The sequence below is a fragment of the Cryptotermes secundus genome, unplaced genomic scaffold (genome assembly GCF_002891405.2).
Source record: "Cryptotermes secundus unplaced genomic scaffold, Csec_1.0 scaffold590, whole genome shotgun sequence".
NCBI classification, from domain to species: Eukaryota; Metazoa; Arthropoda; class Insecta; order Blattodea; family Kalotermitidae; genus Cryptotermes; species Cryptotermes secundus.
In genome coordinates this window covers 76,266-101,828 of record NW_019721768.1, presented here as the reverse complement: position 1 = coordinate 101,828, position 25,563 = coordinate 76,266, and the positions used below count along the sequence as shown (strand labels likewise).

Genomic DNA, 25,563 nt, shown 5'->3' with positions numbered 1-25,563 from the left:
TCATCATGTTAAACAATATTGGATGGTGTTGGAGCAAACCATTATTTACCTCAAAAAGGCAGGAGGTCATGAATAGTAATTCAGCACGTTAAACAATATTGCATGGTGTTGCAGCAAACCATAATTTCGTTGTAAAAGTATATAATGTCTACAATCAAACGTATGAATGAAATTTCATTGATTCGTTTGATTTTCTTCTTATTTACTTGTACATTTAAAATGTAAATGACAGAGCTAATGAAAGCAAAGTTTCCCATGTTACTATGTGTTTGTTGCTTGGTTTACACTCCGGTACTGCCTACTCTCTGAAACATCCATGGATTTCTACCGGACTACACGACATCACATGATATAAAGTATGATTCTTCAAAGTGTCACATAGTTTCGTTTTACGCTATGCGTAAGTAGATTATCTGTTTAGAGAGAAGGACAACAGTAGATATGGTACGTGTTTGTTCTGTAACTGCAGAGGCGAAATCGAGAGGTTCCTTTTTAAAAGGTATCCCTGTGACAGGCCGTGGAGGCCTATAGGGTTGTGAGACACATTTTCTAGACAATCGGCTCACTGATGGCGGTAAGGTTGTCAGTCTTAAGCGTCTGTCGCACTTTATCTGCAGGAGTATTCCTGGTACTCATTTCTGTTAGAGGCTGAGTCGACCCCAGGACCATAGTGAGGCTGGAAGGATTAGGTCAATTGAAAATACAGTGACTAAATCGAGAATCGAACCACAGACCTTCCGGCTTGTAGAACAGTGCCTCAACCAATTACTCTGCTGCGTGTCTCCTAGGCTCGCTGTTACTGTATTCAAAAGTTGGATCCACTTTCATATATTTTTAATTACCAGACACGTAGGATAATGAACATGCGTGCTTTCTATTGCATTATTGCACCATTATATTGAGAAAAAAATATAATGCGCTTGTTTTAACAAAAAGTACTCCTGTTTCGTGTAATTATCGGACTGAATTCACGTTACTCTGATTAAGTAGACTATTATGAGATTAGAAAACTGGTGTCAACAAAGTTAACGGACGAACTTTCACTTTTGTGGCATATAAACCATTTGCACAAGCTAAATTGTCACGTTTCCAAACTCCAGGTTTCTCCTCGAAGCAGTCCATAAATCAAACAATTTGACTTGTGACCGCCTAAGGAAGATCAGCATGTGTTCTCTTTTCCTACCGTTAATATTACTCGCACATATCCCATCGTTACTTAACGGTGAGTAAATAAGCAATGAAATAATTTATACGTGGTAGAATCATTAAGTTCGTGGAATTTGGTTTTAGCGCATCATATTACAAGGTATTTACATACACTTACGCAGATCCACATCGGCCCTCAAAATAGCTGCCGTTGGTCGCTATGCAAGTCTGCCAAAGTTGATATAGCTGCCGATAACATTGCTGAAACATACTGACAGGAAATTCCCGTACAACTTTTCGCGGATATTCCACGAACTTATTGACTGTTGTAGTATTTCTTAGACTGTACTATAGGTAGAGGAATTCACTTCAGCAGTCATACGTATTCAGTATTATTCACGTATACTATCCATACAAAGCCTGCAATTATTATACAGTGAGTCACTTTCACATGTGCTAGCATGATGAAAGATGCTGGTGATTTATATGAAAGGTTTTCATATATATAATATTGTCACGTGTCCATGGTTATGTGACTAATAATAACGAGTTCTTGTTAGGATGATTGGTTTTATTAACTCTTTCTTTTACAATCTCTCTTAATCACAATCAATTATAGAGCTATCGTTAATCTACCCACTTCATAAATCACTAGGACATGCTCCATTCTCGTGCTCGTACCCCTTGGTACTCCTGAAAAAAGTTAAATTTATGTTACGACCAACGGTCAGTCTGTCAAGTCTATCTTAGAATAAAGCACCAGATCTTTATTGCTCTCAGGCAGTTGTAGAATGCGTTTAGCGACCCGTTGCCTAGCAATAGGCATGGCGTGGACCACACAGAAAACAATTCTTGCAATACCTTCCCTATTGTTGCGTGAGCGGATTTTGGGAGTTGCCTAGAAATGGGTCTACCTGTCAAAATATTCAATACGTTTAGGCATTTTGTGTTCTCACATTAAGAAGGGTAGCTTTCTCATCTTGGTGTCATACATAAAATAAACACTAAATCAGGCCGATTTGTAGTCATTCATACCTACGTTCAATTTTGCAGTTTTCGATTATTACCTCGAAATGTACTTGTGAATACAAGAATTTCAGTTTCTTGTGTGAAAGATCACGAGAACATATTTCAGGAGCCCTGCGGCTAATGTTTCAAATTCAACAGTACCATTTCTTATAAACTATGTGATTAAAACGACATTTTTAATAATTTTCTCTCATTGTTAGGGAAATGTTTCTTCTGAACATCACTTTCTGTCTCAAGAAATGCGAAAGGCAAACAAAATCTACGGAGAATATTTCCAAAATCAAACTTACACCACTTTTCTAAGACCTTACGTGATTGTAAGGTACTATATAATAGATATTTCTATGTTTAGATTCAAATCAGTTCACTTCGAACTTTTCTTAAAGATGTGACAGAAGAGCGAGTATTTTGGAATTATTTTATACTTGTATATTGGCGCAGATAACTTATGTTCAATATTCCTATTATTATGGTCATTATACTATAAATTCTGTAGTGGAAGTTATTTTTACAATAATAGGAAGAATACAATGCGTGTAGGCCATTGTTCTTGTTGGCTCTGATGAAGGGCTGCCTAACAGCGAACCTACAATTAAAAGGGTTCCATACTGAGGAATTTATACAACTGAAAGTACGAATTAAATATACGACAGATATGAGAAAAATGACGAATACAATATCTGTACCACAGAGAGACAAAGCACAATTCACTGAACTGCGGGCCTAATTGTCAACGCTGCTTTACTGACAAGAAGAATTCTCACTGTTGAGATGAAAGTAGAATGGATGAGCCATCCATAAGTTAATTGACATGTAAAAGGTAAAAGGTAAAGTTGTCTCTGTGCTTAACTAATAAATTACTACGCCACTAAGGCGTATGGGGGAGTGGATGTACAAATCCATATTTTCTTCAACTCGGCACTAGTTGTAGGTGAGTGGTCAGCTTCACGCCTCTGCCGCTTTACCTCTGGGGAAAGGGCCCCCGGTACCAATTGGATAGTAGTTTGAGTGGACCCCAGAGCCGGTCTGAACGACATGAAGAAGTGAAAATTTTTGCTCCCACCGGGACTCGAACTCCGACCTCTCGGTAGTCCAGCCTGTAGTCAGTCGCTATACCGACTGCGCTATCCTGGCTCCTCCAATTGACATGTAAGTGAAGGAAAGGTATAGGCTGTCATAGATAGCAAGACAGACATACGTAAGAATTAAATAAGTATGTTACGTGTATTGATACTTATAGAATAATCCTTTGGGTGCAAGGTAATATGACTGCAGGGAGCAAGAGAAACAAACATATCATTGTGGCGACTGGTGAAATTTTTTTAAAAAACTATCACCGTTATGATGTTACGAGTTTTATTTTAATAGAACAGAAAGTATTGTTCTTGTCTTTCGTCGGTCCCATCTCCCACTGTTGGCTATTGTTATTCGTAATCAATTTTACTTCGTCTTCCGCTTTTGTCACTTGCTGATATGTAATCCATATCTCGGGATTAAGGGTTGCAGTGTCTTGTCATTCGAATTAAGAGACGAATGTTTACGTTAAATAACTACACATTAAGGACACAGTTTCTGTTGAAATGCACAGGGGAGAAGATCTGTTGCCCTGACGGGGAATGCTACTCCATGGACCCTCCGTGGCGCTCACTCATACGTCCAGTTCCAGCCCCTAACTGCGTCGAGAAGGTCCAGTATCTGCTGTACACCAGGTAACAATTCGGTTATACATTCTCACTATGGCCTTCGTTGTAACATCATGTAGTCTTGTAGATAGAACCAGGTGTTTCGTAGGAAAATATTACTTCCATCTTCACGGGGAGAGTAGAATAGGGATGTGAAAAGGTTGCGAGTAAGAAGGCAGACTACGACGAAGTTGGGGAGAGAATAAAAAGACCGGTGAACATGAAGTGTGAGAAAATTAGTCCCTTTCAGGACCCGATGCACAGTACCGCAAGAGGTGACTTTAATTTAATTAAATTCTGTTGGATATGAAGTTCTCTCCCACCTCTGTGGTCTTGTGGTCGGAGTTCCTGGCTACAGACCCAGAGGTCCGGGTTCGATTCCCGGCGCTACAAGTTTTTCTGAGAAGTAATGAGTCTGGAACGAGGTCCACTCAGGATAATTGAGAAGCTATTTCAAGGAAATAAGGGCTCCGGTCTAGAAAACCGAGATTAACGGCTGTGGGGATTCGTTGCGCTGACCACACAACACTCTCTATCCGCAAAAGTTGGTATTAACTTCGCAGACAAGCCTCTGTCGCTCGGTCGGTATAGTAATCTTGCGGACTACAGACCACGGAATTTGCTTTAAATGTGCGTAGGTTACGTGGAAGATAAAGACAAAGACAGGAGGAAGCTATCAGTGATCTATAATATCTCTTATAAATGTAAATTTGTCTCTGCATCTGAACACGATTTCAAGGTTACGTAGGGCATTAGACAGAAGTCAATGATAATGTTCATATTTCGGTCAGTCGATGGGTCCCAGAGACCATCTGGACGCAGTTGCAAACAAATGTTTCTGTGTGATACTAGGTTCTCAAGGCGGTTCTCACGACACGTCCCATCTCCGTTGAAGCTCAACTGGCGTTTCGGAGTAATATTTCGCTTCCGTCTTCAAGCTCTTCTAGCTACCTTCTTCATGCTGATTTATGCTTGGCCTGTTCTTGGACCTTGAAGATGGAGGCGACATGTTCCTCGCAAACGTCGGTCGACTTTCCATGGACTGCATGGCGTTCCGTCCCGTAAGACAGAAATCTTCGGAAATATTTCTCTCTCTGCCATGGACCGAATCCTGTTTATACAGCTTCACTGAGAGTTATCCCTGCTCATGCGAAATGATATTCACACATTTTGCTTTTACATAATACATAGCGCGATTTGGTTATTGTTTGATTGTAACAGGATTGATATTAAGCATATTCGCTTAGGCCATGGACGTTTGCGGGAATACATGTGCTTCGGAGGACTTACGGTACTTCGGCCGCCTTAACCTTTACTACCGGAAAAGGAAGAGATTCGCGATATCAGAAATAATTCTGAGGCAGAACAGCTTATAGAGTCCAATACGTGGCACGACAAAAATAAATATATAAATTTCATGTTGTGCTCCTGTGAGTCATAACATCCTGTATTCTCATAGGTAGAGTCGAACTTTTATACCACCCCGAACAAGGAGGTAGTATGTTACTCCAAAAATCTGATTCCCACCTATCACACTACACGGTTACATACTCGTACATGAGAATATCGCAGTAAAAATCTTCATCACAGTGAAAACCTCAAACGTTAAATAAGAACAAATTTCAAGGAAATCTGTGAACTGAAAAAGCAGCAGAGGGAAATTAAAGATTTTCAGGACACGAAAATAGACTTCTTTTTCAGTGAAATAATTTTCGAAAGCGCTACATAGGTCGCTCACAATTTATAATGAACCATAACTTGTGACATTAATAATTTCACACCTCGAAATCGACATCCGATATAATGCTCCAGATATAAGATACTTGACTTCCGTTGCAACATTCTTGTGCGTATTTTTGGCCGATTTTGAAACCAATCTTCCGCGCTCAGCCACAATGTTGTCACCATTTGGGTGCCTGTAATCTTTATTTACAAATACTGTTTTTACATTTATTGTGCTTTCATTATATAAACACAATTCAACGTATTAACATGGGTTGACAGGGATAGCTCAGTCGGTATAGCGACGGGCTAGGGGATGGAGGACTGTATTAAATTCCCGACAAGGGTAAGCTTTTTCTTTTCTTCATAGCGTCCAAGTCTCTTGCTCAGTTCTTACTGTTTGCGATTTTTCCGGGGATAAAGCGGCAGGTGCGTGAAGCCAACCCTTCAACCTCCATCTAGTGCATAGGTGCAGAATGCTGGAGCTACACCTCCACTCCCCCATATGTCTTTATGGCATAGAGCTCAGTTAATTAGGCACATGGACAACTTTGTTTTTCTTATCATGGGTAATAACAGGAAAAAGTAGCAGTGGTAGTTTTGTTGGTGAAAGCGAATAAAGCACACGTTTTATGCAAAACTTGATATGCTCAAACGTGCAGATGATGATTCGCTGAGGGACTTAACGCTATCGTAAAACTTGAATACTTAAACGGTGGGAACGATTTACAAGAACATAAATTCTTAACACGTGTAATGAACGATAGCACTGTAAATATAATGCAATGTTTATTTTAAAATTTATAACCACAACTGGCACAACCAAAATGCCGTCACTGCCGAAAGAACCATCCAGCAAATTATCGAGGTTGTGAGGTGATTAAAGAACTCCCAAAACTTAGAGATAAGAAGAATAAACCAAAACAACAAACTAAAACAAATAAGCAAATAGTAAGAATAGCTCCCAACAATGGACATAAAAACAACTTTGGGAAAACCTATAGTCAGGTGGCATCTAGCAGCATTGCTGAAGCAGCACACGCCGCAGATACTGATAACAGGTTAGCACAAATAGGGAAAATGCTAAAAGAGCAAAACCTGCGCCTCAATAAAGTCGAGAGCAGCCTTAAAATGACCACTACTCACTAACAGCTAACTCCTTACGTATAATGGAATGGAATGCGAACGGATTGCTACAGCACCAACACGACCTACAGGTAATCCTGAGCACGGAGAATATTGACATATGAACTGTCTTCACTCGCTCGAACGCTTGGATCGTGGGTTCGTATCCCACTCAAGACATAGATGTTTGGGGTGTGTGTGTGCGCGTTTATTCTGTGTTTGTGTTGTCCTGTGTTTAGGTAGAGGCCTTGTGACGGGCTGATCACTCGTCCACGGAGTCCTACTTTCTGTGAAAAATTATTACGGAACTGAATAAGAGGCCAGGGCTCTGAATGAGTTGGAAGAGCCAGTAAAAATATATGCTTTCCGAGGTCTTGAAATTTATCTAATTTTAATATGTGAATCTACGGGAAATTGATGTTCGACTTAACGATTTTCAGCAACGCATCAGAGCCATAAAGTCGGTTTGTAATAAACTGATGTCTCCTGTTCCGCAGGTCAAACCCTTCTACTGCTTTCAACTTTTCATCAGAAAACACATCATTGGAGGGTTCTTACTTCGATGCTAGTAAACCAACGATGTTTTTCTTTCATGGCTGGAGGGGCTCGGTAATTCATAGCTCTCACCCATCAATGGCATCGAGTTATTTAGTCAGTGTAAGTACTTCAAACCGAGAGCCATGTCATGTTGAAAACACCGGTTCTCGTCCTATCACTGACGGTAAGCAACGTTATATATGGTTAGTACTTGGATGGGTGACCTCTTGGGATCACAGTAGTCTGAGGTATGAATCGTCTTCGCCAGGTCGAACATTGGGTCGTGGGTTCCAATCCTATGCGAGAGATGGACGTCGGTGTGCGTGAATCCTCTGTTTGTGCTGTTCTGTGTGTAGGTAGCGGCCTTGCGACCGGCTGATCCCCAGTCCAAGGAATCCTACCGACTGTATCAATAGGATTACGGAACTGAAGAAGCGGCTAAGGTCCAAAGGGCTGCAGAGCCATAGAGAGGTAAGTACTTCAACATCATCTAGGTATTTGGCGAATTAATGCTCTCAACGAGTAAGAAGCAAACAGTGGGAAGCTAGATTCTACATCCCTTGTTTTCAGAGAGACTTTTCAACCAGCGATTCACTCACATTGCCCTTGTTCTCAGCGGAGGCAAGTTTGATATGATGTCTAAATGGACATAGTAGCAATGAACTTAATCCAGTATTTTTCATGCACTATTCAAGCTTCAAAATATATAGAAGGCAACTGAAGGACACGATTTTAATAATTTTCACCTTGCCCCATCCATATACTATGGCGTATAGACCGTTGAAAGTGGTGGCTGTAAACAGCGACCGTTTCTTTGCATCGGCTCGGTAAACACGTTCCCGTTGCTAGACAGTAGATTCTTAATAATGCAACAGTTGAGCTTCACCAATGGTGACAGTGTGTTTTCTGTGTGGTTCGTGCCGAGATGTTATAAACAAGAGATAAATTTAGTTGAAGGGCAGTTCTGTACGGAAATCTGTGAAGATAAAACCTGAACACGTGAAGCTGAAGAATCTCCACTGTTATAAGCCACTGCCAGGGAACGGCTGGTGAAGACACAGCAGACTGGGGAAAAAAGGCTTAGCATGTGCTGTGGTGAATTGTGAATTTTAGAGATTAGCGGTGGTGCTGTAATTGCTTGTAGTTAGAAGTCCTATGTATAAATGGTTAATAAATGGAGTCACTAAACCAAATCCCGTCTATAGTCACACCCATACATGGTGACAATACCATAATTTGGTAGAGCTATTTTATTTTAATTAAATTGTTTTTTTTTTATTTTAATGTTCTCATTTTTAAGGCAGTTTAAGGCGTTGATAAAGACTTGTTAGGCATTATTTTAAAAAATATGTTTGTGTAACAGCACTTTAGAATTTACTGTCACAGTACAAAAAGTAAAAGATAAGTGACGTGTAAAAGTCTCGTCCTGTCGGCCTATAATTTGATTGGCGAATGCAAGATGTTTACTAACAACATATTTTTATTCTTCTTTTTTTTATCTACGTTTCACTAGAATGAATTTGGAAACATGCAAAAGGAAACTATGTGACATATTTTGAGGTTATACCTTTCCATTTAGCGGAAGGGCCGAAGTAACCACAAAAAAAAACGCAGCCAGTACAACCAGTTTCTGGACCGAGATTTCAACCCAATATATCTGAAATATGAAGAAGCGTTAACGTCTTGGCCGCAACCTATGGTGAGATGCCAGATTAACCCAAGTTTTGAGAGCACACCTCTACAGAAGTCAAGATACACTGTTAAATGGGGAAAAATCCTTGAGGAAAATATATTACCCTTCCTACAAGAGAGACATGAACTTATGATACAGGAACTCTTTCAGAAATTATAATCTAATTACAAGCTGGGTATGAGATTATCTGCGTTCTGTCCAAGATTCATCATGTTTATCACCATCTTTGTCACCTTGTACAAACATAGTTGAAAGGTTTTCCGATGTTGTGTATATTTATCAAACACTAAAGAAACCCAGATTTCAACCCTACTAGCATATGGTGAGTCTGATTTTGAAATATGTTTGTATCTGAAGCAAATGAACATCAAGCTCAATAAGCCGGTAAGTTAATATAAAATTCTACTAGGATATCACAACTTGACTCCATTCAGGAAATATGGCGTAAATAAAATGTTGCTTCTTTCGAGGATAAAGAAGGTTTCGAATTTCAGGATGTAACAGAAGCTTGAGTAAATACAACATTTTGTCTCTTAAGAAAATATCATCAGAAAGAACAATAACAAAATGTCCATTATACTGATATTTGCCAACTTTAGCCACATTCTCACTGTATCTTCCGTCCTTCAGCTTCGTTCAATTTATACTGCTTTACCCTGAATACAATGACAGAAAATTGTAACACAGTTCAAAACTTTAAACAAATTTACATTTTGAAGAAAGCAGTCTTCTGGGATTTGGCACCATGTATATGTGGTGTTAACCGACGTTTCGGAGGAACGTATCGCCTCCATCTTCAGGGTAGAAGAAAAAATATAAGAAATCTGCAAAGCGGAGAGACCGTGAGAACCGGTAAAAGCAGACTGGTTCTCACGGTCTTTCCGCTTGCAGATTTCTTATATTTTTTCTTCTACCCTGAAGATGGAGGCGATACGTTCCTCCGAAACGTCGGTTAACACCACATATACACGGTGCCAAATCCCAGAAGACTGCTTTCTTCATAGTCACCGCCGTGAAAGCCTCAAATCTTACAAATTTACATTTTATTTAATTAAGTGAACCTCTTAAAAGAAAGAGTGAAAAGTGTCACCTCTTGGCAAAATTATATTCATTGCTGGTTCCTAGATGCCTTTTAATATTATAATGTAATATTTCAGGTTGATGCCAACGTCTTTCTGGTTGATTACAGCGATGTGGCTAGTAATTTGTACTATCCACAGCCTGTATCGGATCTCAGAGTATTAGCCAGAATTGTAGCAAGGTCAGTATATTCTACCATGTCTTTATGAAAAAGAAACGATGTATTTATATTGATACGGTGCTCATTTTGTATTAGTCTCCATATCCATTGAATTCAATATGATATTATCCAAAAGCTTCAATATTTTATCTTGTTACTATCTTCCAGGCCGCCCCTGTGGTCTAGTGGTCAGAGTTCCTGGCTACAGATCCAGAGTTCTCGGGTTCGATTCCCGGCGATACTAGGTTTTCTGAGAAGCGTTAGGTCTGGAACGGGGTCCACTCAGCCTCATGAGGACAATTGAGGAGCTATTTCAAGGAAATAGCGGCTCCGATCTAGAAAACCAAGATTAACGGCCGTGGGGATCGGTTGCACTGACCACGTGACACCATTTATCCGCAAAAGTTGGCACTAACTTCGACAAGCGGCGATCGCTCGGTCGGTATAGTTCGCTTACGGATTACAGGCCACGGAGTTTGTTTTATGTTTGTTACTGCCTTTCAGATCTCCCTCTGGGCTACCATTCTATATATGGTGGTGAAGTTTGTATGTTGTCGCCTGGAGATCTGATCTGTCGGGGGCATAAGCTAGGCATATCTCTGGGCAGGGGTCAGTCAAAGGCAGGCCTTGACACTCCAGTTTGAGCGCTGACATGAGGCACATAACCTCATCTCGATAGCTGGACAATTTAAATAATAGACAAAGGAAAGCTAATAAGGACGAGTTTTCTCCTCATACTCCTAAAGGGCGTAGTGTAGGTAGATAACCCGAGAAAGCTGGCCTAAGAAGTGCTTTGTGTTTAGGATGTGATCTCGGCCACGACATTTGTTTCTGGCTTTCTCAGTCTCTCGAGGAAGAAACAGAATAACTTAAATTAGGCTGCTGTCGTTTCCTTCCAAATCCTTTCCAGATCACTATTTACGAATCAGATTCATATTCAACGCAATACAGACAGAGATACTAATATTGTCGTTAACTACAAATCTGTACAAAATATGCTCAGAATTGTTTTCTGGAGCTGAAAGTGAAATGATGGAGGCGAGGAACATATGATGAGGCAGGAATCGTCAATTGGAATTGTTTGAATTGTTTCATATTTGGTCCGTTACACTATCAATCACAAATTGTCAATGAATAATCCGTCGATTGTAACAACGTTCTTAGGTCACTTATTTATTTCACTCGCCTTACATGTTTCGGTTCAAAAGAAACGTGCCTCTGATGATGGTTTCTTTTGAACCGAAACATGTAAGGCGAGTGAAATAAATAAGTGACCTAAGAACGTTGTTACACTCGACGGATTATTCATTGACAATTTATGGTCAATTGGTCTTAGAGAAATGTACAGCCAAGGAGGATTTTTTTTTACTTACTTGGGGTGGGACGAGACTGAGTCCACTCGGTACGTCGGCCACTACTTGGCCTGTTGTACCAGCCCCGAATGATAAATGATAATGAATGTGGAGCAGTCGGTGAAATAAGAATTGGCGGGGGAAACCGAAGTACTTGGAGAAAACATGCCCTAGGGCTCCTTTGTCCACCATAAATCACACATGACCTGACCTGGGCTCAAACACGGACCGCCGGGTTGGGAAGTTGGCGACTAATCCCCTGAGCTATGGCACGGCCTGAGTAAGTATGTTTACTGTGTTATAGAGGGGCACGCTGTAGCATAGTTCGTAGAGGTACCATGCTATAAGCCGGGAAGTAGCGGGTTCATTTACCGATCAGGTCATTGAATTCTACAATCTACCTAATCCTTCCAGCCGCATTATGACCCTGGGGTCGACTCAGCCTCTAACAGAAATCAGTACCAGGAATCTTCGTGATGGGTAAAGGGCGGCCGGCGCGTAAGGCTGACAACCTTACTGCCATCTGTGAACTGATTACCTAGAAAATGTTGGAGCCTCGACGCCTCACAGCTCTAAGGGTCTCCGCGGGATAGATTTACCTTACCTTTACTACATTTCAGAACTCCGAAGAAAAAACTTTCGTGGCCTAGACGTGCTATATATTTGAATGACTAACATGCGACAATATGTATGATGTTTCTTTCCTTTCAGTGACAGTAATTATTCTTTTGTCACAAAGCACAGACTTTCGTAACTCCCAGCCGGGGAAACGGACCCCGGCACGCGTTAAATTAAGAGATTAGGTGGGCCCGAAATCAGGTCTAGACGCTATGAAGAAGAGAAAAGTCTTCACCCGTGTGGGGAATTGAACCCGGGCTGCCTATTCTCTAGGCCGTCTCTATACCCACTGAATAATGAGTAGTACAAGAGATAATGTTTCGATTATTATTTCAGGTTTGTCAGATATATAGTGGACAAGAAAGGGGTATCCAAGGATGGTATTCACCTGATGGGATTAAGTTTAGGAGCACACCTGGTTGGTTATATTGGAAAGGAAGTTCCTGGGATTCGCAGAATAACAGGTAATACATTTGTTAATATGTTTTGGGCTGATTATTTTAAGAACGTGGAGTTTCTTCCTACACAGTGCCGAAGGGTACTGTGAGAATAATAAATTTGGAAGATGTGAAAAGAAATTTTCATGGCCTATTGTGGTTTTCTATGGGTGTGAAACTTGGTCGCTGACATTAAGGGAGGAACATAGACTGAGGGTGTTCGAGAACAGGGTGTTGTGGAGAACATTTGGACCGAAGAGAGATGAAGTGGCAGGAAGTTGGGGAAAACTACATAATGAGGGCTTCATAACTTGTACTCTTCTCCAAGTATAATTAGAATGATCAAGTCAAGGAGGGTGAGGTGGGCAGGTCATGTAGCACGAATGAGGGAGACGAGGAATGAGTATAGGATATTGGTGGGAAAACCAGAAGGAAAGAGACCAGAGGGAAAAACAAGTCGTAGGTGGGTGGACAATACTAGAATGGATCTTAGAGAGATAGGATGGGATGGCATGGATTGGATAGATCTGGCTCAGGATAGAGACCAGTGGAGGGCTCTTGTGAACACGGTGACAATTATATCACTTTATTGTGTACAGACCTCACCAAGTTACCCTAGACTCGACTTTCGCAAGTTCGATGTAAATTGTCCCACATGGCACAGAATACAATTTCCGAAGATGCGAAAAATTTTGTGTTACGAGCTGAAACACAAAAAAAAAAGGGGGCTGGTGCGTGTTTGAGTAGTACGACTCCACCACCAGACCCTATCCTGAGCCGGTTGGATCAATTTCACTTCCTTAAACCCTATGTTATAAAATCCATTTATTACTCTTGTTCCATCAGTGTCTAGATCTTCCAAGCGGGTCCTTCCCTTTATGACTTGTAATAAAATACTTCTTAAATTATGAAATACTGCGAATATTACATACTCTTCTTGTGGATATAACATCCACACTGCATAGTAAATAGACAACGGTTATACCAACAAATGTGGCATAGACTCAGGAGCTATATTGACTTCATTTAGAAGTATAAAATGTACGAAAAGCAAAGATCGCAGTAACGCAAATATCTCAGCATTTCCCCCGAACTTCCACTCACCTGGTGATGGCCTATTATGTCGAAACATACAGTGAAATGGCAAATTTTAAAAGGATAAATTTTAAATGTTAAAATTATTTCATGGTGAATGGTAAACAAATATAGATTCTAATTCCAACTACAACATGATACTAAAACACAACAGTATGATCTAGTGCTGCAATCATGAGTTGAATATGAAATATCCATGGGGTACGTCTTCTGTTGAGAATGAAATCACTGAATATATTTGAATTTATTTATTGCATTTCCCATGGGATCCATTACACTGACCACGCGGCACTCTCTATCCGCAAAAGTTGGCACTAACTTCGCCGACAAGAGGAGGTGGCTCGATCGGTATAGTTCTCTTGCGGACTGAAGACCATGGAGTTTTGTGTTTGTTTTATTGCATTTCCCTTTACAGGCCTGGATCCGGCTGGACCACTGTTTAAAGGGGAGGACTGTCAAGTTCGTCTATGCAAAGGAGATGGACAATTTGTGGAATCGGTTCAAACAAACAAGAAATATGTTTTGGGGTTTGGAACTCCCCGTGAAGACTGTAAGTACATATTATTGTCAAGAACCAAGATGCAGAACATTTATATTTCTCTCGATGAAAATAGTACTTGATACAGGGTGTAATTTTTCTTCAAGAACATTTTTAGTTACAGACACTCTAATTCAGTGTTGTTATTCTAAATTTATTGGAAAAGGACCTCTCGTGTTGTATCTCTAAAATATAACAACATATGAACTATTTGGGCATTAAATGTTATGTATTTCTTTTATAAACATTTATGTCTATTTACTGATAAAAGGTGCGCCATAGCTCAAACGGTTAGTCGCTGGCTTCTCACAGCGGCGGCCCGGGTTCGATCCCGGGTCTGGTCAAATGGGATTTGTGGTGGACAAATTGGCGCTGGGGCCAGTTTTCTGCGAGTACTTCGGTTTCCCCTGCCAATCTTCATTGTACCAAATTCTCCATCATCATAATCACCCGGGGGAGGCTACTATAGGCCAATCAGTGGCCGCAGTGCCGAGTGGACCCAGTTGGACTCCACCCCCACTAAACAAATTTAAAAAAAAAATACTGACAACAGGTATATGCCCTTGTGATAACTACGCAAAAATGCAAATCACTGTCTTTGCTTACCACCTCGCATATTAATCCACCGCGCTTAATCAAAACTAATGCAGTGACTAAGTGTATGTTACGAAGACTCCTTTGGATAACTCATGGCTGTTCTTGTTCTCTTACGGAAATCGATGACTTCTTTAAATTCCGTTCCTAACTTCACTCTCTATTTCTCAAAGTAGAAAAGTGTCAAGATCGCCTCTGTGGTCGAGTGATCAAAGTTCCTGACTATAGATCCAGAGGACTCGCTGGCTCGGCGGGACTGATGGGGCGCACCAATATCGGTAGGGTATAGAGACTGGTAGAATATCATAGAGGGAAGCACAATGGACCAATACTGGTCTAAGTGCATGGGGAAAACCCACCCTCTCCAATAACTAACTAACTAACTAACTAACTTGCTGTAACCACTGACAGATTTAGGTGACTGATGGTTAAAATTATCCACGATTTGCCTAAAACAAACTGAACTTTCGATAATAAAAGGTGCAAAACACCCGAGATGACTTTATCGTACTGAGTATTATCTGCATAAAACAGGTCTGTATAATGTTTACACTATTTATTGCTTTATTTTTCAACAGATGATGTGACCTTTGCTATGAACGGCGGTATGGACCAGCCTTCATGTGGCATAGATTTGATCGACCTCGCAGTAAGTCACTCGCAGTCACGAAGCGACAACAATTCAAAAGGTAAAAGTGGATACAAAGGAATGAAAGTTCCCGTGCTTAGTTAATCAACACGCCATCACCTATCATTCCTGTGACAGGAAGGGTTAATAAAATACTGGAAAAAAAAAAGGTATCTGTATACACGCATCACGGATTAGCTTTGTCAGCAATAATAACAAATGTAGGCTTACCTCAACGCTCCATGATTTTCATGGGCCTATATTTAGAGTTTCCTCTTTTATGTGAAACTTTATAAATTTTCTTAGTAATTATTCATTTTATAAAGTCAGTCATTGGCCGACTGGTCAACATTTCTATTTTTCTTCACGTTGATGAAAATCTATGCCAATCAACTGAAAGAAATTTATTGGACTAATGTATAGAAATATTATATAATAGGCATTGAAAATATTATGCCGTATAAACATAACTTTCTGTACTAATCGAAATGTGTACACAGGTGAACGTTGTAGTAAGGCAGTGCAAAGTATTTAAGAGATAAATATTATATTATATCAACAAACAAGAATAAAGTCCGTGGTTTTAGTCCGCAAGCTAACTATACCGACCAAGCGACCGCAGTTTGTCGGCGATGTTAGTGCCAACTTTAGCGGACAGAGGGTGTCTCGTTGTCAGCGCAACGGACCCCCACGGCCGTTAATTTCGGTTTTCAAGACCGGAGCCGCTACTTCCTTGAAATAGTTCCTCAATTATCATCAAGACGCTGAGTGAACCCCGTTCCAGACGCATTACTTCTCATAAAATCTGGTAGCGCCGGGAATCAAACCCGGGAACTCTGGATCTGTTGCCAGGAACTCTGACCACTAGACGATAGAGATCATCATACGTATAAAATAAATCATAAGAATTAATGTATTTTGTATTCCCCGCTACAGAAGAATTACACTTGGAATTTAGGCACATTTTCTCACTCTTGATACTTTCATATATATACTCTTATGGCAGATGAAAATTACTGAAGGATCTTCAAGAATAACATAACTTTGTTCCGTCTTTCTTTTTTCATGCAGCTTTGGTCCCGTCATTGTCTTGTTCCCATGAGAAATCACAAGTGTACTATACAGAAGCTTTAAGGGTACCTAACTGCACATTTTGGGGAATAAAGGAGGACATATATAAAAGGCTTGTGAGGTAAGAGAAGTTATGTACAGATACATACGACTTGAGAGCGCATTGTTACGGGCTTGCATTTGGAAAATTTGTTGTGCAAATTGGCTAGGAAAAATTCACAACGAGCGCCTTAAAATATTATATTTATGGATTAATTCTCTAGTGTCTGAGACTTCTAGAAACCAAATGATGTAATGTAAGATCTGGATTCTTTTATATGCATTAATTTTTTGGAACTGAATCCATGAATTTGTAAGGGAACGAAATGACCTATCGATTCTTTATAATTTCTTGAAAATAAAATACTTATAACTAACAAACTAACGTCATGGAACTCAGGCTTCCTTGAAAACCCCCCAATTGTGCGGCTAATCAAGAACGTCCCAATATTTTATGGAATCCGAAGGTTTATTTGCGTGTTCAAAAAGCCCGTCACTGGTACCAATCGTGAACCAGATCAATCCAGTGCATACCATCCCATTCAGTCTCTCTATGATTCATTTTAATATTATCCACCCAACTATGTTTTAGTCTTCCTAGTGGTCTATTTGTTTATAGCTTTCCCACAAATATCCTATATACGTTTCTCTTCTCATGACATGCCAATCTCTTCCTTCTTGACTTCATGATTCTAAATAAGCTCATTAAGTCTGTCTTTCATATATTTCTTCTCTTCACGTCTAATCGTTAATATTATCCCAATTCATTTCTCTCTGATTCTGTAAGCACTGAAATTTGACTTGTTTCTTTTGATGTAATAATTCTGAGCATCCTTCGCTGAACCGTGGCATATGCTTCTTCATTTCAGAATAACTGAATATTTTGGTCCGATTTTCTTTATTTTCTCTAATAGTGTCCCAAGTACTCTTAATATTCACCTTAGTGTCTAGGTTTTCCAATGCTGCGAACCTATTTCAGATTTCAACACGATACTGCTCTTTGCCCTCATTTCATTTCTTGAGACTGGTCCTCTCCATATGAACTGTGTGTATTGTGTGTTTGCTCACTGCCAGTCTCCCTAATTTCTGCCACAAACAGTGGTCAGTGTCACAACTGCTGTGTTGAACAATCGGAAATCAAGTACATTTGAAATTCCTTCCCCTATCTATCAAAATATGGCCAATTTGACTGCGAGTCTTTTCCAGCAGGAGCTGTGCAAGTAAGTTTATGAACGTTATGTTGGACCATTGTACTTGTGGCAGTCAGTTTTTGAATGTGACTCGATTGTCATTGCTAATTTCGTGTGAATTTTAATTCCCAATGTTTGGTTTATACATATAGAAGTTTGGTTTGAAACTGTCTTCTATACCTTCTTTGGCATTGAAATTTCGTAATAAATATTCGTATGTTTTTTAAGGAATTTATCGAATGCACGGTCTAGTTTCACAAGTAATAATAATTAAATTAAATTCTTTATTATTTATCTGCCGAGTCAACAGCTACAATGCCAGTTACAGACAGAGCACAGTGTAGATGTAGGTAATTACATTATGAACAATCACAACATGAAGTCAAAGGCAAATTACAGGCAAGCACTGGAGAAAAACGCATTAATGCAGGCAGGTAAACAAATTATAGTAATAATAATAATAATAATAATTTCATTAACATAAATCTAAGTTGTTATTGAGAACTGAGAAATGAAACGTATATATATTTAATAGTAAAATGAAAAGTATAGATATTCAGAGAGTATAATAATAATAATAATAATAATAATTCAGTTTAATACTAATACTAATAATTTATATTTGTGCATATTTTTAAATCGATTTTGAAAAATTATTTTTCCATAAAAATTAGTATAAATATTAGTTTTGCGATTTCTTAAAATGTATTATCATCAAACTCTCCAGAAGTACACATCTTTTAAATCAGTTTATATTCATAGTGGTAGATTTTTAATACAAATTTAAATAATTTAGCAAAGAATCAGTAATATCTAACCACTATTCATGTCAATAATTTTTCAAAGATTTCGGAATTATTGATAAATTTTAAGTGTAGCGAGTAGGACTTTTTATAATTTTTAAGCTTTGAATGCACAAAATACAGCTGTCCAAAATAACAGAGACCAACCAGTTAAAAATATAATATTTGCACAGTTTCGCCTTACGGAAATAATATTTTATATTCCATTTTGTTCAATTAAGATACCACTTTTATATTAAGTCATATATTTTTTCATTTGTTAAATAAATATTTAATTTGGATTTTAACTTTATGTAATTTATTTCAGCTCTAGACATTTGTTAAAAATCATATCACCTGCTTAAAGTTTACGGTCTTTAAAACTTTGATGCCTATAATGTTCCCTCGCAAACAGTTGCGCTACCTTTATTCATGTCTGTTCACAGCGTACTGTCACTTGGTCACGGGGCAAAGATCTTTGTACCTTCCAGAGAGTGCGAGTTTCCAACATGCTTACCAATGGGAATTCATACGATAGATTACCCGGCTAGCGGAGTTTACATAGTGCCAACAAATACAAAAGAACCCTATTGCAGTAAGTACAACATTAATTCATGATAAGCAGTAAATTGCCAGTAGATCGTATATCGACTAATTTTAAGTTTACATCTATGAAGGTAATTTAATAAATTGTTTAAAAGTGATTCCAAATTGTATAGCATAAACTGCTGTAATAATGAAATAATGCGATTATGAATAGGAAAACAGAATACGCTAATGTATATATATTATTTATTATACTGCAATTGGGCTTTAGCCCGGTGGCAGTAGTACACAATAGGACACAACAGACAAGTAACACACATTACACTAAGTGACAACACGCTCAAACAAAACACAATACACAAAACACAACAATAAGGACATCCTACCACAGCGAATACAAACAAAATACGATTAACAACTACAACAATTACAGAGAAATACAAATAACTGCAACAAATACAACAACAACAAAGACATCCTACCACAATGATGTATAGGCTTATGTATGAAAATATCATTGAACAACAGAAATAAATGGCGGAATGTGTTGGCCAATTGGCAGCGCTCCTGCTTCCTGTTCTGAAGTTCAAACATCTGCCGGAGATGGCGTATCCTGACTGAGATTTCAAGCCATAAAGACGTATGAGAGAGTGGGGTCACAGCTCAACCATTCTTGACTTAAGCACTAGATTGATGTGAGTGGCCAACTTCACGTGCCGGCCTCTTTACCCACCGAGAAAGAGCGTTTTTACTCATTGGATAGGAGGCTATATAGATCTCAGAGTAGAGAAAAATATACCTCTGCAGTGAAGAGAACCCCGGCCGTTCAGCTCGTAGCCCGTCACTATGCCGACTCCGATTTCGACTCTAATGAAGTGAACAGAAAAGGTAAAGTTGTCCCTGTGCTTAACTAGTTAAGCACTACGCCAATAAGAAATATGGGGGGCTTCGGCATTAGTTGGAGTGAGTGGTCAGGATTACGCCCCTGCCTCTTAACCTCCGTGAAAATATCTCCCTGTACCCACTGGATAGGAGGTTCGGTGAACCCCAGAGCCGGTCTGGACAACCTGGAGAAGAGAAAATGTTTTACCCTACCGGGACTCGAAATCCCGACTACTCGGTCGTCCAGCTCGTTGCCAGTCACTATACCCACTACGCTATCCCGGCTCCAATGACGTGAACAAAGTAATTTAAAATCGAAACAGCTTATGCGTTACACAGTGGATAAATTTCAGTCCAGTGTGACATACAAATTTACAACAGTTCAGTCTTCATTCACCTTACATGTTTCGATTCAAGAGAATCATTCTCAGAGGCGCACCACTACGATCAGGAAATACAATACGTTAATATGTTACAATGCGTTAATACAATTCGCGTAGTCTATCCATAATAAGGCAGTTTAGTTGAAGAGTGCTTGATGGTTTTGTGTAGTGTTGCATTAGAGACGGTACAATATACTGTCTGGTGAGATGAATACTGTCATGTGAGGCGCGCGATTAAACTTTTTTCCCCCCTTGGCACTACAGCCCAGTGGGCCTAGGCCTACCTCCATGAACTTCTCCGTTCACTTCGGTTTTTTTCTAGATCTTACACATTCGGTAGGACTCCTTGGGCGGGTGATAAGCTCGTCGCAAGGCCTCTACCTGTACACAAACACAGAAAAACGCACACACACAAACTAAACATCCATGCCCTGAGTGGGATTCGAACCCACGATCCCGGTTTCCAAGCGAGCGAAGGCAGTGCATGCCTTAGACCGCTCGGCTACCGTGACCGGCCGCGATTAAGCTAACAGCTTCAAAATTGCTACTGACACTACACCATTATTGTATGAGTACTGCATATTCGTCGATTTAGACATGCTTTAACCCCAGTAATAATTACATACATCACGAATTGGCCGCGCCATAGCTGAAGCGGTTAGTCGCTGGCTTCCCACCACGGCGGCCTGGATTCGATCCCGGGTCTGGTCAATTGGGATTTGTGGTAGGCAAAGTGGCGCTGGGGCAGGTTTCCTCCGTCTACTTCTGTTTCCCCTGCCAATCTTCATTCCACCAATTGCTCCACAATCACCCTCACCTATCATCTGGGGCTGGTACAATAGGGCAGAAGTGGCCGCAGTACAAGGGACTTAGTCCCACCCCACTAGCATTAAAAAAATTACAGCGGGTTTTATAAAATATTTTGGTATAAATATGAAAGTTTCTCTGTATATTCTAAAGTTGTATGTGTGTATGTGTGTAAGGGTTGAGCCATAAAATCCGGCCCTCGCACTGCGACTTTCAGTGATCTATTGTGCTTCCTCTTTAGATTAAGCCTTTGTTAATCCTACACGTCGAATGAAATGTAGGACTTTATTAATGGGGCGTCATTAAAGTCACTTGGTTCCATGAAGAACTGACCCATTTAATGATATCTTATATAAGCTACGACCTCACAATCACATAGGATATGTGTGGCTAGTCTAAAGTCACTAATGTCGTACGTGTCACTGTTTTTTCACTATTCTGAAATTTTGCACACAATGAGGACACGTGCTTCTGTTGCAGTTAAAAAACCAGAGACAAGTGAAGATATGAAGGAAGTGACGATCTGGAACAAACCTCTAAAATTACTTCTGGGAATATTCTGAAGACAGTACAAGTTAAATCGGGTAGAAGAATGAAATCAGTGAATGATACAGCAGCGTTTTATGCATTCTATTGTATAATATTGAATGTGAAATTGTAAGTAATATTCGAATTGCAGTGTAGTTTTCTCTGTAAAGGCTGCTGTTGTGACACAATAAATATTTTAACAGTGTTCTTTATCACATGTGTACTCAATTACAACACAGTGCTTGAATTTTGAAATGTTTAGAGATTCAAATTATATAGATAAGCTCCGGGCACAACTTTCCTTCAGGACGCTTTCATCAACATTAATCAGTGTCGTAAACATTATTAAGCCACAATATTTTCATGCGTATAATTCTAATCCCAGAAATGCTTTGTTTTTGACCTTATAAGTCTGCAATCCAACAATAAAATTCAGTTTTGTTCATGATTAGCGTGTTGAGCTTGCGAGTATGTTGTCATAAGATTGCGTGTTGCTGGAGTCAAACAATTTATTTCTTTCAATTGCAAATATATTACATAATGATTATTAGTATTGTTGTTATTATGTAATTATTGCTGGAAAGAATTGCTGCGCAATGAAATTATTCTGCTACGTTATATTTATTAAATTTTACCTAAAATTTTCATGTAATATTTGTAACTGCTGACTTCTGATAAATTTCATTGTAATGTAGAACCATAAAGAAAATTTTAATTTAAATGCAGTACAAATTCACTCAATGATTTCTAATTTTTGCCCTAATTGCTATTTGTTTTTTAAATAATTGAGTCATTTGACGTCTTGTAAGATTTACCTATTATGATCCAGAATGAAAGATTTCTGTAGCTCTATCAATTAAATTTTTATTAAATATACTTACAAAACCTGGAAGAAGCTTCGGTCAGTTATTACCAAGAATAAGAGATTTCGGCAATACTCAGGTGTATTCAGGATATATATATGTTCTACATACAAGTTACTCAACGTACACATAGCTTCTCCCTTGTTCATTTATCTCCAAAAGGGTACAGTATACGGGAAAAGTGCTTTGGGTGTAATTAAAAAAATTAAATTCGCTTAGTGTGGGTTGGAGTCCAACTGGGTCCACTCGGGACGGCGGTCACTGATTGGCCTATTGTAGCCTGCCCTGGGTGATTATGATGATGGAGAATTTGGTGGAATGAAGATTGGCAGGGAGAACCGAAGTACTTAGACAAAACCTGCCCCAGCGCCACTTTGTGCACCACAAATCCCACTTGACCAGACCCGGGCTCGAACTCAGGCCGTCGCGGTGGGAAGCCAGCGACTAACCGTTTGAGCTATGACGCGGCCGCTTAAAATATGTATAACTATTTTCCCTTATTTGTTCGAAATATTCTATATCGTAAATATGTTGTTATTTACGCTCGACATACGAATAGAAATGCATGTATTGTTCATGCAAACTGCCCGTAAGTTCTATCAGAGTTAGAATAATTGGCATATGTTGAGAAATTTTAATAAATATAAATAAATCCTAATATCTGCAGAATCAACCAGCGGTCTTCGGTTCTTACTTGGTCTTACAACTAGAAATATACTTGTACGTATTTGAGCGTCACTATCATATGTAAGATTTAAGACTTCTCCCAAATACAACGAACTCAAGGAGCAAACGCAATCACATGCCTAAAATCCAACATAATAAATACTACATTAATATAAAACCAAGACGAATTCAAAAGAAATACATCCATAGAAGAAAAGCATCAACACAAAATTATTACATCCAGACAAACATAAGAAAACCTTTTATATACGTTTAACTTTAATTATTTAACGTTTGAATGATTACTATTTAAATTTAGAGATGAACTTGTCTTTTTATATATAACGGCATTACATACTACTAAATAACAAGTATTCCAATATGTAAACGCTAACCAATATAGGAATACTAGCGAAGAACACAGGTGTATATAAACAAGTCAAATATCGGATGATAGTTTAATGGGCCTAAACGGGTTGTAAGAAATGAGGAACGTATGGCGTAGCCATGATTCCTACTGTGGGGACGGAATAAAATAAAGAAATTGCGTCCACACAATAAGATGTTAAAATATAATATTTCTTGGTCTCACAAGTTCTGCCTTAATTCCCGGCTGGGGCCGCGCCATAGCTCAAGCGGTTAGTCGCTGGCTTCCCACCGCGGCGGCCCGGGTTCGATCCCGGGGTCTGGTCAAGTGGGATTTGTGATGGACAAAGTGGCGCTGGGGGAGGTTTTCTTCGAGTACTTCGGTTTCCCCTGCCAATCTTCATTCCACCAATTGCTCCACATTCACCCTCACTTATCATCTGGGGCTGGTACAATAGGCCGGAAGTGGCCCCAGTACAAGGGACTTAGTCCCACCCCACTAGCAATAAAAAAATTCCCGGCTAAGCCCTGGTCACTACATGTAGTACCGGTAGTTACATGCAATACACGTATTTAATTAAACAGATTGCTCCTGTTTTGAGATTTGCCTATATTGACATACTGGCCTAACATTCTACTACTCTCTGAGAGGCCATAGCTACAGTATCTGTGAATGGAATCAACTGGCTACTCTTGCACTTCCAGTCGATGCATACAGTATCCATGCATGATAAGAGTTGGTTAATGTTTGGGATCTCGCCGATATTTGTAACTTCGATTCTAAAGAATGCGTTAAGTGATTGAAATGACACGCGGGCTCTGTTGAAAACACTTCCTCTTGCCTGTTTAATAATTCCTGCGTTATAAACTTCGAAAATATTATTCATTTTGCACGCACTTTACCCCTTACCGAACAAAATCAAAGACAGTTTTAAAGTTAAAGATCAACTCCACTCATCAGTTACGAAAATATGAATGTATAAACACATAAAGGCAAAGAATAAACATACATAGACTTCATATTTGTTTCTGACCTTCCAATATTTCTTCAAAAGGCTGCATGGGTTTTAAGTCCACTGTGCTGCTTCCAACAAGTATTCCAGTCTTTGTACAGACATTTTCGTTCTGATGATTAAGAAGATCACTAATTAACTTAGACTTCACAATTAGGCACACACAATTCACTTCACACATCTATTCACTACGGTACATTTGATCACACATAGAGACTTATTTTTTCCGGTTACAAACGCGCTACTCTAGTTCGCGTGGGAAACTGACGGGCAAGAGAGCACTCTACTGGCTCCTTGAGAAAACAACTGCTGCTCGTCTGTCATCTGGAGTAGGAACAGGAGAGTGTGGTATAGAAATCAGACGACGTTTTATGTCTCTGAAACCAAGTTCATTCTGACATCTTCTGAGCAAACATATAAGTAAACATAACTACCTGCAGATGCCATCTATGGAATGTGCATATAATTACATATTACTCTAACACTGCATTCCATATTTTTTTCCCATTGGCGCTACAGCCCTTATTTGGGCCTAGGCCTACCTCCATGAAACCTTCCGTTTCACTTCTGTTTTACTAGATCTTAGACATACGGTAGGACTCCTTGGGCGGGTGATCAGCTCGTCGCAAGGCCTCTGCCTGTACACAAACACAAAAAACGCACACAAACATCCATTACCTGAGTGGGATTCGAACCCACGATCCCGGCTTCCGAGCGATCGAGGACAGTGCATACCGCATCCCCTATTACGATGTAATAAAGATGTTAAAATCGGAAAGTAATATTTTCATTCCTCGAAAGTTATTCTTAACAAGCTGTGCGTCGCAATGTCGTAAAGGTAAAAAAAGGTAAAGTTGTTCCTGTGCTTAACTAATTAAGCACTACGCCATGAAAGCGTATGGGGAAGTGGATGTATTGATCCTTATCGCACTGTGACATTTTCAAAATGAAAGTTACGGGGTTACAAATGAAGTCCAGCGCCAAATTACAA

At 39.5% G+C, this 25,563-nt stretch overlaps 2 protein-coding genes across 3 annotated transcripts in view; one reads left to right on the top strand and one right to left on the bottom strand.

Moving 5' to 3' along the window:
* LOC111875719 (phospholipase A1) overlaps positions 1-21,876 on the top strand; it is a 24,039-nt gene extending 2,163 nt beyond the window's left edge. For both annotated transcript variants that reach the window (XM_023872194.2, XM_023872193.2), the window contains exons 2-11: positions 1,101-1,222; positions 3,764-3,884; positions 7,202-7,361; positions 10,092-10,195; positions 12,481-12,608; positions 14,092-14,226; positions 15,387-15,497; positions 16,508-16,628; positions 18,965-19,113; positions 21,617-21,876. In XM_023872194.2, the coding sequence (XP_023727962.1) occupies positions 1,165-1,222; positions 3,764-3,884; positions 7,202-7,361; positions 10,092-10,195; positions 12,481-12,608; positions 14,092-14,226; positions 15,387-15,497; positions 16,508-16,628; positions 18,965-19,113; positions 21,617-21,699 (1,170 nt within the window). In that variant the 5' untranslated portion in view covers positions 1,101-1,164 and the 3' untranslated portion in view covers positions 21,700-21,876. The remainder of the gene's footprint in view (positions 1-1,100; positions 1,223-3,763; positions 3,885-7,201; positions 7,362-10,091; positions 10,196-12,480; positions 12,609-14,091; positions 14,227-15,386; positions 15,498-16,507; positions 16,629-18,964; positions 19,114-21,616) is intronic.
* Positions 1-24,917, bottom strand: part of LOC111875717 (apoptosis-inducing factor 3) — a 190,169-nt gene extending 165,252 nt beyond the window's left edge. The window contains exon 1 of the mRNA XM_023872191.2: positions 24,594-24,917. The gene's annotated coding sequence lies outside the window, so the exon portion shown is untranslated. The remainder of the gene's footprint in view (positions 1-24,593) is intronic.
* Positions 24,918-25,563: the final 646 nt, after the last annotated feature.